Source organism: Manis pentadactyla, chromosome 4 (assembly GCF_030020395.1).
Source record: "Manis pentadactyla isolate mManPen7 chromosome 4, mManPen7.hap1, whole genome shotgun sequence".
Lineage (NCBI taxonomy): Eukaryota > Metazoa > Chordata > Mammalia > Pholidota > Manidae > Manis > Manis pentadactyla.
In genome coordinates, this window is record NC_080022.1 from 176,277,946 (window position 1) to 176,292,919 (window position 14,974).

The 14,974-nt window shown below is 37.2% G+C and overlaps 1 protein-coding gene across 2 annotated transcripts in view; it reads right to left on the minus strand.

The window, feature by feature from the left end:
* Positions 1 to 1,590: 1,590 nt before the first annotated feature.
* POLG2 (DNA polymerase gamma 2, accessory subunit) overlaps positions 1,591 to 14,974 on the minus strand; it is a 31,285-nt gene continuing 17,901 nt past the window's right edge. Inside the window, exons 5-9 of one of the 2 annotated variants that reach the window (XM_057501626.1) lie at positions 13,357 to 13,497; positions 11,900 to 11,980; positions 8,156 to 8,256; positions 6,290 to 6,407; positions 1,591 to 2,543 (exon numbers count right to left, since the gene is read on the minus strand). In XM_057501626.1, coding sequence (XP_057357609.1) covers positions 2,478 to 2,543; positions 6,290 to 6,407; positions 8,156 to 8,256; positions 11,900 to 11,980; positions 13,357 to 13,497 — 507 coding nt within the window. In that variant the 3' untranslated portion in view covers positions 1,591 to 2,477. Of the gene's footprint in view, positions 2,544 to 6,203; positions 6,408 to 8,155; positions 8,257 to 11,899; positions 11,981 to 13,356; positions 13,498 to 14,974 lie in introns of those variants that run through there. The other variant, XM_036899902.2, reaches the window with a different exon arrangement.

A 14,974-nucleotide genomic window follows, 5' to 3' on the forward strand; every position in this document is an offset into this window, starting at 1 on the left:
TGACTGAGAAGGAGATTTTTCTAACCACGTTCTTCACTGAAAGAGCTATATAATGTACGTGGCAAAGAATGAAACAATACAGGGAAAGGGTGTAGGAATCAAGAAGTATATGACTAAATATAAGCAAGAGAGAGAGGGAGAAAGGGAAAAAGGAGGGAGGAAGCGAGGAGAGAGGTGTACAACGTATAACAATGTATAAGGTTTCCATGATTTGAAAGTGTGGTATTGGTATATGGCTGGACAAGTAGAAAAACTGAACAGGACAGAAAGTCCAGATACAGATCTAACTGAATACACATGGAAATTTAGTATATGAAAAAAATGGCAGTTTAAATCAGCAGGGAAAAGATGGATTGTTCAGTATATTGTGAAAACTTGAAAACCACATTTAAAAAGTTGGACCCCCTACTTCATTCTTTGCCAAAATAAATTAGATAGATCAAATATTAAAATACCTAAAAATGAAGCCACAGAGGCGCTAAAGAATACAGGAGGAATTTAAGAAGGGCAGGCTTTTCTAGGTGTGACTCACAATTCAGAAGACATAAAGGATTGTTAAATTTAATTAGATGAAACATTTTAAAAATTACATTTTGAAATCATAAACTAACTCAAAAGAATAACTAGGGGAAAATATTTTGAATCCATCTCAGGGAAAATATAAAGCTCCATAATATATAATGAGCTCTTACAAATCACTAAGAAAAGGACCAACAATCCAATAGAAAACTGGGGAAAGATGGTAGCTGAAGTGTAATACCAGGGCAGCACGAAGACCGCGTCGGGACGAAGAGTTGCCAACAGCTGTCCCTCCTACTCCCAGGGCTGATGGAGTACGACCTGATTCTCTCAATGTTGCCTTTCCTGAAGGGTGAAAAGAGGACACAACCAGAGGAATGATCGACAGTGGTTTTTGTGATGCCTAAAGCGTACTGTTTCCCTTTCTCCTTTCTACCCTGGAGGACATGGACTATGCCTTCAACCTTTACCCAACACACACAACCAGAGATAGTAACTGAGATCTCCAGTAGCATATAAACTTACAGGTTAGAAAAATTAGACACCTAAGGATTACAAAGGGCTTCCAAGCATGTTCCCTTGGCCCCTCAGATATCCCATGAGGAAGGGTTAGAGCAGGACAAAGAGTGGAGACTCCTCTTGCCAGGTCTAAGAAGGGTATTGCCAATACCTTCTTGTCCTGGCCACCATCTCCTGGGCTACTGTCAGAGCCCCTTAACAGGTCTCCCTGCTTCCCTTCTGCACCTCTATACTCCATTCTCCACAGTTGATCTTTTCAAAATAACAGTATGTCCCCTCTCCGCTTAAACCAGCCCCTCCTTCTCCAGTGGCTTCCAGATTCGTTACTACGGCTCCTATGGCTCTAAGTGATATGAGCCCTAACCGCATCTTCTACCTGCCTCCCCTTAGCACCCTCTGTCTTGCTTTCTATTCTTTGACAACTTGTCTTTTCTCTCCTAAGGGCCTTGGCATTTGCTGGTCTCTCTTCCCTGGAAGTGTTGCCCCAGATCTTCTCATGTCCAACTCCGTATCATTCAATCTCAGAACTTCCCTGACTACCTGTGTACAGCACACTACCCATGATCTAACCCATCATCCTGCTCCATTTCCTTTACAACATTATCTGATATTACCTGAAATTGTCCATGTGCCTACCTGCTGTGGTCTGCCCCACCTGCCCCTCCCCCAGAAGGACCTGGTCTGTTTTGTTCACCACTACATCCCCAGCACCTAGCATCCCTAGGATTTAGGTGCTCAAAAGCTTTTGTGAATGAATAAAATGCATGAGTGAATATATGACACATATAATGACAGGCCAGTCTTCAGGAGAAGCATACCTATCACATATTTAAATCTGAGAGAAATTTCTCTCATCCTTCCTCCCAGGAAGATGTGGTATAACATAGCAAACAAATGCCTTCAAGAACATTCTTATGGCTAAATCAACAATGAGGTTCATAGAATAATTTCTAATAACATCTTCCAAATATATTGGTGTGACATAATACCTAAGAAGGGTACATGTTAAGAAATTTTTTAAAAGCAATTGAGTTGGAGGAAAGTTCCGTCAAAACAATACCATCCTCAAGTCACTATATATTGTACACTTGAAACCAATATAATATTGCATATCAACTATACTTCAATTAAAAAATATGTATAAAAAACCAATACCATCCATGTATGCAGCTCTCTGATAAATTTAACAGTGGTTACTGAGGTGAACAGAAACTACCTACACAATTTAAAAAATAAACTTGCGTGGAACCCAGCACCAGAGATTTAGTAGGTCTGTCTAGGATAAGGCTCAAATATATTTATTTTTAAAAAGCGCCACAGGAGATTCTGATGTCTAAACCCAGCTGGACACCTCTGATCTGAATAATCTTCACAAACATCACTTACCTCAACTGTAGTATAAGCATTCTATGTTGCAGTTAGTGTAGATGCCTTAACAGTCAGCTGATCTGAAACCAGGAATACAATCCTCCTGTCAAAATACCTGTGGGCAGGACTGAGATTTTCTGCAGAAAAATAATTTTTAAATTCTTAGATTCTCACAGCTATATTAAAGTTAAGTACTGAACCCAAAACTGCAAAACTTAAATTTCAACTGTTAAGTAGACATATGGTGGTAATATTGGTATTGCAATTCTGAGACTGCCGGGATTAATGTGAGATAAAGAAAATGAGCACTTGTGTGGCAGGGCATTCTAATTTTATCACCCTCCTTCTTAAGAATTGGGATTTGGGGCATGGGAGGAGATACAGATGTATGACAGATGATGTCAAGTAAAAACCTTGCAGTCCTAAAGGGCATGAGGGAACTTTTTTGGGGTGATGGAAATGTACTAAATTGTCATTGCGGTCACTTGTCAAACTCATAGTTGTACATTTAAAATAGGTAAATTTATGGTATGCAAATTATATCTCAATAAAGCTGATTAAAACATACAACACACATTTGCTAGCTCTGAACACTGAAAAAGCTTAGAAACAAAGACTACCTACTAACAATGAGCATCCCTAGTACCCAGAGTATGATCTCTAAACAGTTGTCCAGTAAAAGGAACCAAGTTCCCTAGAGAATCCCTGAACTATGTAATCTCTATATTAGATACCAGATGACAAGGAAACTATCAAAGACTGCTGAGTTCATGTCAAAAGGACTTGAGACCTACTTGAAGAGGTTCCCGCTGGCCAAAAACAGGACAATTTGACACCAAAAAGAATAATTTTAAAGACAAATCCAGCATTTTCCTCACCTTTCCCATACCTCTAAGCAAACAGATGAGTTTTTTTTTTTAAATAGAAGTATTCTGGCTAACAAATGAAGGATTAGAATATTACCATTTTGCCACCTCTAATGAACAACTAATTTAGGTATTGAAATCAGTCAATCACTGATTGCTAACATGCCCCCAAAATAAACAAACAGACATTACTACCTCCTGATGGGCAAACACAACAACCTATGAGGTAATCTTGTCCCACCAAAATGAATTTGAAACTGATCCAACTTTCCATCTAAAGGAAACAGAGAGAGAGGGACAGGCTAAACCACACCATGGGGATGCAATAAGCAAAATCCAAGCAGGGCAAAACTCCATAATAAACAGTCCAATTTCTTAAAAGAGAGACAGAGAGAGAGATGGAACCTTTGGGCTGGGAGAGTCTAAAAGACCTAACATCCAACTTCAGTAAATGGGCCTTATTTGGATTCTGATTCAAATAAACAATGTAAATTCTATGAAATTATGGGACAACTGGAAACTGAGTAAATATTTTATATTAACTAGTTGGTTTTAAAAACCTTTTATTACAAAAATTCTCAAACATACACAAAAATAGAGAGACAGTACAATGACCCCACATGTACCTATCAGTTAGTTTAAACAACTCAGTGCTATTACTGTTCTTCATTTCTACTCCACCCCTTTTTTATAGTAAACAGGAGAATTTTAAAGCACATCTCAGATATCATATAATTTCACTCAAGAATATTTAAGTGTAAGATGCTCCCCATCAGTAATCATCAGGGAAATGCAAACCAAAATCACAATGAGATATCTATCACCTCACACCAGTCAGAATGGCCACTATCCAAAAGACAAGAAATAGTAAGTGTTGGCGAGGATATGGAGAAATGGGAACCCTCCTACACTGTTAGTGAGAATGTCAATTGATACAGCCACTGTGGAAAACAGTATGGAGGTTCCTCAAAGAACTAAAAATAGAAATACCTCTTGACCCAGTAACTCCTCTTCTAGGAATTTACCTTCAAAAAACAAAATTTCTAATTCAAAAAGATATATGCACCCCTATGTTTATTGTTGCATTATTTACAATAGCCAACATCAACATAAGGAAGCAACCAAAATTTCCATGAAGAGATATGATACAAACACAATAGAATATTATTTGGCCATAAAAAAGAAATCCTGCCATTTGTAACAATATGGATGGACTTAGAGGGTATTATGCTAAGTGAAATAAGCCAAGTGGAGAAAGGCAAATACCATATGATTTCATTTTTATGTGGAATCTAAAACCAAACCAAAACAAAATGAACAAAATAGCAGTAGACTCATAGACAATGAGAAGTGACTGAAAGTTACCACTGGGGAGAGGTTGGGGTAGATGGGTGGGGTGCATGAGGGGAATAAAGAGGCACAAAAATCTCAATAATAATATAAATTGTTCACGAGGATGGAAGTGCAACATAAAGAATGCAGTCAATGGTCCGTAATATTTTTCTGTGTTGAGAGACAGTAACTGCACTACTTGGGGTGAGGACTACATAACGTGTTTAACTATTGAATCACCATGCTGTGTACTTGGAACCAATGTTGTATGTCAATTATAGATCAACTTAAAAAAAGTACTTATTAAAAAAAGAACATTTAAGTGTATCTCTCTAACAGATAAGGACTTTGTAAAAAGAAAAATAAAGCTGTAATACCATTATCACATCCAAGAAAACTGTCAATAATTTCTTAATATCATCTACTGTTAATTTTTTAGGTGTAATAATGGCTGACAAAAGGTTGTTAATTAAGATGTTTACAAATGAAAAGATAGCTGAGACCTGTTTCAAAGTAATATGGAAGGGTGGTATTTGGTGGATGTGGTGAGACTGGGCCATGGTGCCAGGTGACAAGTACTTGAGGTTAATTACACTTTTCTGTATATGTTTGTTTGAAATTCTCCACAGTAGCAAAAAGTAATTAACTGAAAACTCCAAACATGCTAAGTAAAGTCAACTAAGAAAATTAGCTTTAAGATATTTTATACACATTATCAGTTGGAATGTTTATCAGGTTGGTAATAATAGTAAATTAACAAAAACATAAACAGCACATAAAAGTTCAAAGGTTTCTCATAAACAGTTCTATTAGAACCAGACATGAAATACTCTGTAATATTAGATTGTGTCACCTAACATTTATTTTATCTTGCTCTTCAAAAATTAATATATGTTCTAATTTTTAAAAGTTTAGTTTCAGGTTAATCTTTGGTATTTGATGGTATACATGTGGGAGATTCCATAAAGACTGCTTCTTTCCTGATAACAAAACCCATTTCAAAAAGGGTAAGACACTTCTGTAGTTCCACAGGATAAAATGTGTTTAATCCAAACTAATGATGATATTCTCATTCCTTTGGACAGTGATTAGCCTAGGAATGACCGTGTGACCCAGTTCTGATCAATGAAATGGAAACAAGTCTTGTGATTGGGCTGTCTGGAAAAGCTTTTACTTTCCTAAAAAGGGAAGAGTTTTCCTGGCTAGGTCTTGTCTCTGACATTCTTCCTAACTAGAATGTGGATGAGAAGGCTAGAAATAAAGCAGCCACCTTGCGACCAAGATGCAACAGGTATAAAGATGAAAGCCAACATAAAATATGGTGGAACAGAAAGATAGCAACAGCCTGGGTCCCTAACTATAGAGAAAATAATTATACCAGCTCTGGACAGTCTACCCCCTAGATTTCTTACTGAGAAAAACAAACTCCAATTTGCTTATCCAGTATAGTAGGATTTTTTTTCTTATAATTGAACATATTCCTGATACAATGGACTACATCAAAATTATAATAAAAACTGATTTTAAAAAAGCACCAAAATGTTCACATCATAAGGGCAAAGGGGCTAAAAAAAAAATCTAACAATGTCAGACAACCAATTAAGAAAGGAGAGTATTTATTATACAAATATTAAAATCTATACATTCTTAGCTGATGATATATACTTGGTTAAAAAGTCTTTTACTTTGGATATATGCATCATTTCCTTCATTGTGGTGTCTCTACTTCTCAGCTGTATTAATCCATTCTCCAAAGTAGCTTCAGTAATCAAAACTGTGAAGAGGATACTCATTTCATCATATCTAAGAAAAAAGTAGTTAAACAAAATACATAAGCACAAATATAAACTGTAAATTCATCACATTATCAGCTTTAATTACTTCAGAATTCATGCCACTTTCAAGAGTTATAGAACTCAAAGGCAGAGTTTGAGAGCTGGACCAAAAAAACACCTTTTTCAAGTTTCTGAATCATATTCTAAGTAAACTTTTCAGAAAGTTTCTGACTTGTGATAGCTGACAAGTCATGACAGAAAATAAAATCTGAGAAATAAACACTGGCACCTCAACACATCATTTGGGGTGATTTTACGGATGAACCTCAGAATAACCTCAGCCTTCTGGAATTTGGATACAATCTAAGAAAAAATATTTTAGAATAAAGTCTCTAATAATATTACCAGAATAAAGCCCTATAGTATAACAAATTATACCATAATCATGGTTAATATATAATTTAGTTTGCTAACTTATAGTTTTTAGTTCAGCAATGACTGAATATATCCCCACTGGCCTTCTCATACCCACACTGGCTTACCCCCCATCCCTGCCCCAGGCTTACCCAGTCACATGGCCTCATTAATGTTTATTTTCTTTGTAGGACTCTAGCAGAAATTATCTTATTTATCTATTTTCTTGTTTGTTTTCTATTTTTCCCAAAAATATATAAGCTTCAAAAGAAGAAACTTTTCTGTCTTGTTTACTGCTGTATCAAACTGCATAAAACATAGTAGGTGCTTAATAAACATTTAGATTAAAAAATTTCTGGCACAATAAAGCCTTTGACATATAAAGAACAATGTAACTTGATAATGTCCACAAGACCTAAAGGGTAAGATTTTAGATCTCAGAGGACTGGAATATTCAAGTACCACCCCTTCATTTTATGTATGATTGAAACCATTAGTTGCTTTATCTATAGAGACCTATTTTTCCTCTGACATCATCTGAAAGGTGTATTTTAAAAAGTTACTAGAGAACTGAAGAGCAAAACACAAAGCTTCACAACTTTTCACTCAAAAGATATGTATTCAACATAAAAAGATTTAAAAAATAAAAAATAAACCCAAAGGTGGGAAGAAAGGATTACTTAAGTTAAGAAATGGCAGGCCTAAGACTAGAAACAGGAAGATCATTTAGGAGTTACTTCAATTATCCAGCCAAGAGATTTTGGTGACTTCAGCTTGGGCAGTGGCAGTGAAGATGGAGGGCTATGGATCTGAGATATATTCAGGAGGCTGACTGACAGTTAGTGGGATGGGCTGGAGGCAGACAGTAAGGACGAGGGAGGAAGTAAGGTAAGGTAAATCCTGATATGCCAGGACTCAGTCCTGAGTGGCCCAGGGAACAGAAGTGCTGATTACTGAGTAGTGCTCTGTCCTCTGGGTGGAACTGTCTCCCACTCAGCCTCTGAATGAACCACAATACCAGCAAAGAAAAGGCACTCCACTCATGTTCCCTCAGTCTTGGTTCAACAAATTCATCCCATAGACATAATTCCATCCCTGATAAACTGGTAAACTCAGGTACACATACTCCATGACAGTAACCCTGAAGCTGCACACAGGGTGTGCTCAAATACACCTGATGAATATTGTTCCCTGCTACAGCAAAAGGGCATGTGGTTCTGAAAATGAGAAAGCTAGGAGTAATTTTAAGTTTTATATATATATATAAAATACATATATATTTAGAAGAGATTTATTTTATTACTCATAAAAGAAATATCATTTAATGAAAACTACTTTAGTGACAAAGAAGACAATTCTTACTTTGAATAAAGTTGTTCCAAAGAGGACTGCACAGTTTCCAAATAACCAGGCCACACAGAAATTCCACTTTCTAGTAATTCATTAAATAGCCCTTGACAAACCTAGGGAAAAATATAGAAACTTCAAATATGAAAGTAGCTAGAATGATTAGTCTATTTTTGTGAAACCACAAACCACCTTTTTCAGTCTTTAACATGCTCACAAGCTCCTTTATGTGATAATATTCCTTATTATTTATGTTTTCTACTTATAAATTGCATATTTCCTCTGCAAATGAAGAAATTAAGCCTTGCAAAGCTGAACACTAAATGAAATCTTCTGAGAAAATTTTATATCAAATAAAAGAGTTTTTATTATCATCATTATCATTCAAAACACAAACAAAACCAAAACAGATTCTATGAGAGAAAAACAGTAAGGTCAAAGGTCCACGTGAGCTCTAAACTCATCTGAGAGCTGGGAACTGAGCCCTACAGTGTTACTGCCTGTCAGGAAAGAAGAAAGAGCCAGTAAAGGAAGAAAGAGTAGCCAGAAAAACATGAAAAGAACCAGGATTGTGGTATCCCGAAGCCAACTGAAGAAAATGTTTCAAGAGCGAATGATTGGTTAGTTCAGCAGCACACTGGAGACAAATGCCTGACTGGAAATGTAGAAATAAAATGAGTAAATGACATAGTAGACTTCATCGTTCTCTTAAAAGCAGTGGTGAAGCAAAACAAAGCAAATTTCTAAGCACTTTTAATAATCTAGAACAGAAACCCTAGAGCAGGAGTCTCCCCTTCAGCACTGCTGACAGAGGAGGCTGGGGCACATTCCTGGCCTCCAGGAGAGGCCTGGAGCTTCCACCTCGCCATCTGTGACAACTAAAAATGACTCCAGACATGACCACATGTCCCTGCTGCGGGGTAGGGGACATGCCTGAGCTAGAGCTCCGTTTGGAGAACCTCCTGGAGGCTCGGCCTCTCCCAGAGTTTCTGATTCAGCAGGTCTGGGTGGGGACCAAGAATCTGCATATCTATGAAGTTCCTAGAGAAAGACTAAGGCAAAGTAAATGGGTGTTAAGGTACTTGATATTTTTGGGATAGGTGAAAACATAGACACTAATAAATACAAGTAATTAAAAGGGAACAGTAAATACAACTATGGGTTCTAGTAAGTTAGTGGTTGCCAGAAAATTTGCTCTTCTAATGGAAGGTAGAAAAAACATCACTAAATGCTGAAGACACAGGAAAATGAGAACCCTCACACCATGGATGAGATTACAAATAGGTGCAGTCAATCTGGAGAGCCATCTAGCTGACATAGTGAAATTAAGGATACATATTCATTTTATCCAGCAATCCTGTCTCTGCATATATAACCAGCAAAAACTCTTGGGTAGCCTAGAAAGTTCCATGCATATGGATTCTGTCATACTGCTGAGGGGAAAAAAGTTATAAACAGAATAAGATGTACAACATACTACCCTTTTGGTAAATTAAAAACACCCAAGTCACAAAATACTACTATATTCTTATAATCATACAAAACAACAAAAGGCTTGCAATATAATGACAAAAGTCTAGGTAGCAGAGTTCTGTTTTGTCCTTCAATCAAAAAAGAAAAAAAAAAAAACTAGGAACTTGCTACCTACAAACGTGTTAGGGAGCCCTAGCCGGGTGAAAATTAAACCTTTATCTTCCCACTTTCTGAGTTCACCATCCCCACCTCCCAGACCTTCCCACTGGAGCCTGGGCAGAAAGCCAGGTGAACCTTCCCAGTGTCCTCACTCAGGCCCTGGATGGGTCTGAGACACCAGAGGAAAATGACAACTGCTGAAGGCGTCTGTGGAAAAAACTGAAAACCCCTCTCCTGGCTTTTCTCAAGAGTGTTTAGTTGATTTGGTACTGGCACAAGGACAGCCCCATAGACCAATAGAACAGACTAGAGAGCCCAGATGTAAACCCAAGCATATATGGTCAATTAATATATGATAAAAGAGCCATGGACATACAATGGGGAAACGACAGACTCTTCAAAAGCTGGTGTTGGCAAAACTGGACAGCTACATGCAAGAGAATGAAACTGAATTATTGTCTAACCCCATACACAAAAGTAAACTCAAAATTGATCAAAAACCTGAATGTAAGTGATGAAACCATAAAACTTTTAGAAGAAAACAGGCAAAAATTTCTTGAATATAAACACGAGCAACTTTTTCCTGAATGGATCTCCTTGGGCAAGGGAAACAGAATAAAAAATGAACAAATGGGACTACATCATGCTAAAAAGCTTCTGTACAGCAAAGGACACCATCAGCAGAACAAAAAGGCATCCTACAGTATGGGAGAATATATTTGTAAATGACATATCCAACAAGGCGTTAACATCCAAAAAATATAAAGAACTCATAGGCCTCAACACCCAAAAAGCAAGTAACCCTATTAAAAAATGGGTGGAGGATATGAACAATTTTCCAAAGAAGAAATTCAGATGGCCAACAGGCACAACATGAAAAAATGTTCCACTTCGCTAATTATCAGGGAAATGCAAATTAAAACCACAATGATGTACCACTTCACGCCAGTTAGGATGGCCAACATAGAAAAAAGTAGGAACAACAAATGCTGGCGAGGATGCTGAGAAAGGGGAACCCTCCTACACTGCTCATGGTCAACCATTGTAGAAAGCAGTATGGAGGTTCCTCAAAAAGCTCAAAATAGAAATACCATTTGACCCAGGAATTCCACTCCTAGGAATTTACCCTAAGAATGCAGTTTCTCAGTTTGAAAAAGATATATGCACCCCTATGTTTATCACAGCACTATTTACAATATCCAAGAAATGGAAGCAACCTAAGTGTCCATCAGTAGATGAATCGATAAAGAAGATGTGGTACATATACACAATGGAATACTATTCAGCCATAAGAAGTAAAAAAATCCTACCATTAGTAACAACGTGGATGGAGCTAGAGGGTATTATGCTCAGTGAAATAAGCCAGGTGGAGAAAGACAAGTACCAAATGATTTCACTCATCTGTGGAGCATAAGAACAAAGCAAAAACTGAAGGAAAAAAACAGCAGCAGACTCACAGAACCCAAGAATGGACTAACAGTTACCAAAGAGAAAGGGACTGGAGAGGCATGGGGGAAGGAAAAGGGGAATGAGGGGCATTATGATTAGCACATATAATGTAGGAGGGGGGCACGGGGAGGACAAGTAATGACTCTATAGCATCTTACTACGCTGATGGACAGTGACTGTAACGGGGTATGTGGTGGGGACTTGACAATGGGGGCAATCTAGTAACCACAATATTGCTCATGTAAGTGTATATTAATGATACCAAAGGAAAAAGAGTGTTTAGTTGAGCCAGATAGATTAGAAAAGTCAAAATAAGATTACAGATCTAGAACCTGTGCTTATACCAACAAGTACCAAAAGTCTTAAGTTAAAAGGTAAGGTAGCAAGTCATAGTTAACTAGACATCTGTACAAATATTTTGATCACCACAACTGTGTGCTCACTAAAAAACTGTAACTGTGACTGGACGTGACTCTATAGCAGCAAAATCTACCAAACACTTTGCAGCTTCTTTAACGCACTATATTTCCAATGACTTATAATTCACCACTGTATTTAGCCATAGTTCATTATTTTTTTTAAAAAGCAGACAAAATAAAATTTTAAATGACAAGCTACTCTTTTATTTGGAATAATGGTTGTAATTAAAATCATGATATTAAAACTCATTGAACCCACCTGTCTTAGTTCTACTGTTGGGCCTCTTCCCACATCCAAAGCAATCTTAACAGGGGCTAAACACGGGTGAAGTTTAAGTACCTAAAGCAATTTAAAGAGAAGGAAAAAAACACATCTTCATTAAATATAACATATGCAGTCACAAACATGGCATTTCTCCAACAGTTAAAATATTCTGTGTGAAAATGGAAGCCACCTGAGGTCATAAGAAGTCATGTAATGATGAACCCAGCTGTCTACATCCAGCTTCTCATGGGGTTCCCTACTCAGAGGTTTTGCAGAAATAAGTTCACCTGATACTCTCCCATTTTCTAACAACTCCACTTTTTCCTCAGTCAGAATGTCCTTGGCATCACTGCCTTGCTCACCCAGCTGGGGCCATGTGGCTTACCATTTGGACTTGCTTGCCAAAACCCACCACTCTTCTCACTCATTTGTCCATTTAACAAACATTTTAATGGCTCCTTGGTGCCAGAAACAGTTCTAGGTACTGGGGACAAAAATCCCTGTCCCTCATGGTGGGAAGAAACAAGTAATAAAATAAATAAGTAAATAATATATTTGAAGGAAGGGTATGAAAAGGGAGAGGGCAGAGGGCTGGCAAGGAATGGGCTCATGGAAGGGCTGTTTGCAATTTAAAATAAGGTGGTAAGAGAAGGTCTCCTCTGTAATGTGACGTTTGAAAAAGACTTAAAAGGTGGTTGGGGAACAAAACTTATAGATACTGGAGGAGAAGTCTTCCAGGCAAAGGGGAAAAGCAGTGACAAGGCTCTGAGCTGGGAGCATACCCAGCATGTTCTAGAAACAGCCAGGAGGTCTATGGTGTTGGAGCAGACTGAGTGAGGTGGAAAGGAGGAGGTGGCAATCAAAAAGAAACATTTTTGTAAAACATTTTAACAGCTTGGCTTTTCTTCTGAGTGAGATGGGGAGTTCACTGGAGTGTTCTGAGCAGAGGAACAAAGTGACATGTACCTTTTGAAAGGGCCACTCAATGGGGAAAGGAAGAGATTATGGTACCTTAGATCAGAGTGGAAGCAGTGGAGGCAGTTAAGAAATGGTTTTGCTGATGGTCTAGATGTGAAAGAGAAAGAGAGGATCCCTCTTGTTCATTTACTATGCACATCCTATCCCAACTTCCCAAACAAGTTGATAAGCTGACTTTCTCTAGGCCATATCAATGGAAAGGTTCAAGTGATAAGATTCAGAGACAGCCATCTACCTGTCTGCCTGTGATCAAACAGCAATGTCCTGGGGGCCACCCAATAGGGATGTTTGGTTTTACTCTGAGAGAATCTGCTTGCTATTTCTGTGCCCAGATACTGAAAAATACTGAAATTACTTGTACTAACAGAAATTTATTCAGAGTTTATGTTAGAAACCAAATACAATACCATGAAAAATGGGGAGGAAGAACATATTTTTAGTTTCCCAAGTCTATCTCTGAAATATCAAAACACCTTTCTGTGAAGATTCTTCTTGCTTGTAAAGGAGTTCTCTGTTAGCTGGAAAGAATCATAGAGGTAAGCCAGCATGCCTCGGTCTAGATTTCCGCTTACAGATAAAACACAAGGGACCACATTTTTTCGTCCATCTCGGGCCTTCACAGAAAAATAGAACAAAAACAAAGTATAATTTTTTTTAGCAGAACTATCTCTTAAATATGACATATTTTAGATTTACAGAATCAGAATACAAACTTACAAATTCATTTACAAAACATCCACTCTGTGCCAGGCCTATGCTGGGAACTGGGCCCATAAAGATGATTATGATACATTCTTTGCTCTCAGGGAGTTCAGAGTTTAGATCAGTGAGTCTCAACTGCTTACATATTAGAACTGCCTTGGATGTTAAAATGTAAGGGGTTTGGGCCCCACTCTCAGAGATTCTGAACTAACTGGAGTGGCATAGGACCTAAGCATCACCATTTTTTCTATGCTCCCTAGGAGAGAACTGGCATTTGGAAAGGTAACATGCTTAAGTAAAAATTATTTAAAGATTACAATAAAGTTCAGGAGAGCCCTTAGAGAAAAAAATAATTGGTGTGCCTAGGGAAAAAATAATTGGTGTGCCTAGGAGTATAATTTATGGAAATGGAAAGTTTTCATAATAAGCAAACATCTCTTAAGAACTTGCTTTAGGGCATATTACTTTAAGGCTATAATTATGAATATAAAACATACCATAATGCATTATATAAATCACATATTGATCAACAGACTTATTATTTCCTCCCTTTTAAACTGATGTGGAAAGAATCATCTCAAATTTTTTTAAATGTCAATTCTAAAAATATTTTAAGTTTCGCATATAAACAACTCTACCTTCATCCTTTTTTCCTATTATCACTGTGCATCTGAATATTCATGTAATTTTCTAATACTCAGAAAAAAGTTCTCATTCCTCAACTTCCATTAATTATCGATGATTAAACCTAGTCTTCATTAATATATGTATGTACTGGCAATTTAAACCCATTTTAACTGCACAAGGTTAACTTTGAAGGTCAATGTGAATTTGTCCTCAAAAGGTAGTAAACTTCTTCATATCTAGGATTCTATTCTAACCCTAACTCTATTAGTTGATCTCTTTCACACATTTATAGAATTGATATTTCATACAGTAACTGAGACACTGCACATTCTGTGGTGCCATCTGAATCAGAGAAAGACTAAATCATATTTAAGTAGTAACAATGCTTTAATGCTTTCATTCATCTTTGAAGTGATGACAAGATACTCGATGGCAACTCTCCTTACCTAGAATACCTGATTTCGCAAAGCACGCACAATGAATTTTTTCTATCCTAACTCTGTTCTTCAGACTTTAATGATCTGCTTCACTGTTCTCTAAAAACCCCTCCACAAATATATTTAGACATCAGCTGTAAAATACAAAATAGCCTAAGATGCCTTTCAAAAAAGCTTGTAATGGCAGAAATTCCATTTAATAATATGTTCAACTGAAGAGGAACAATTTTGTGAACACGGAAACAGAAGAACAACAATTTCATGTAAAATTCTGCAAAAAACAAAACAAAAACAAAAAACACCTTTCATTGAGACAGTGAAAACT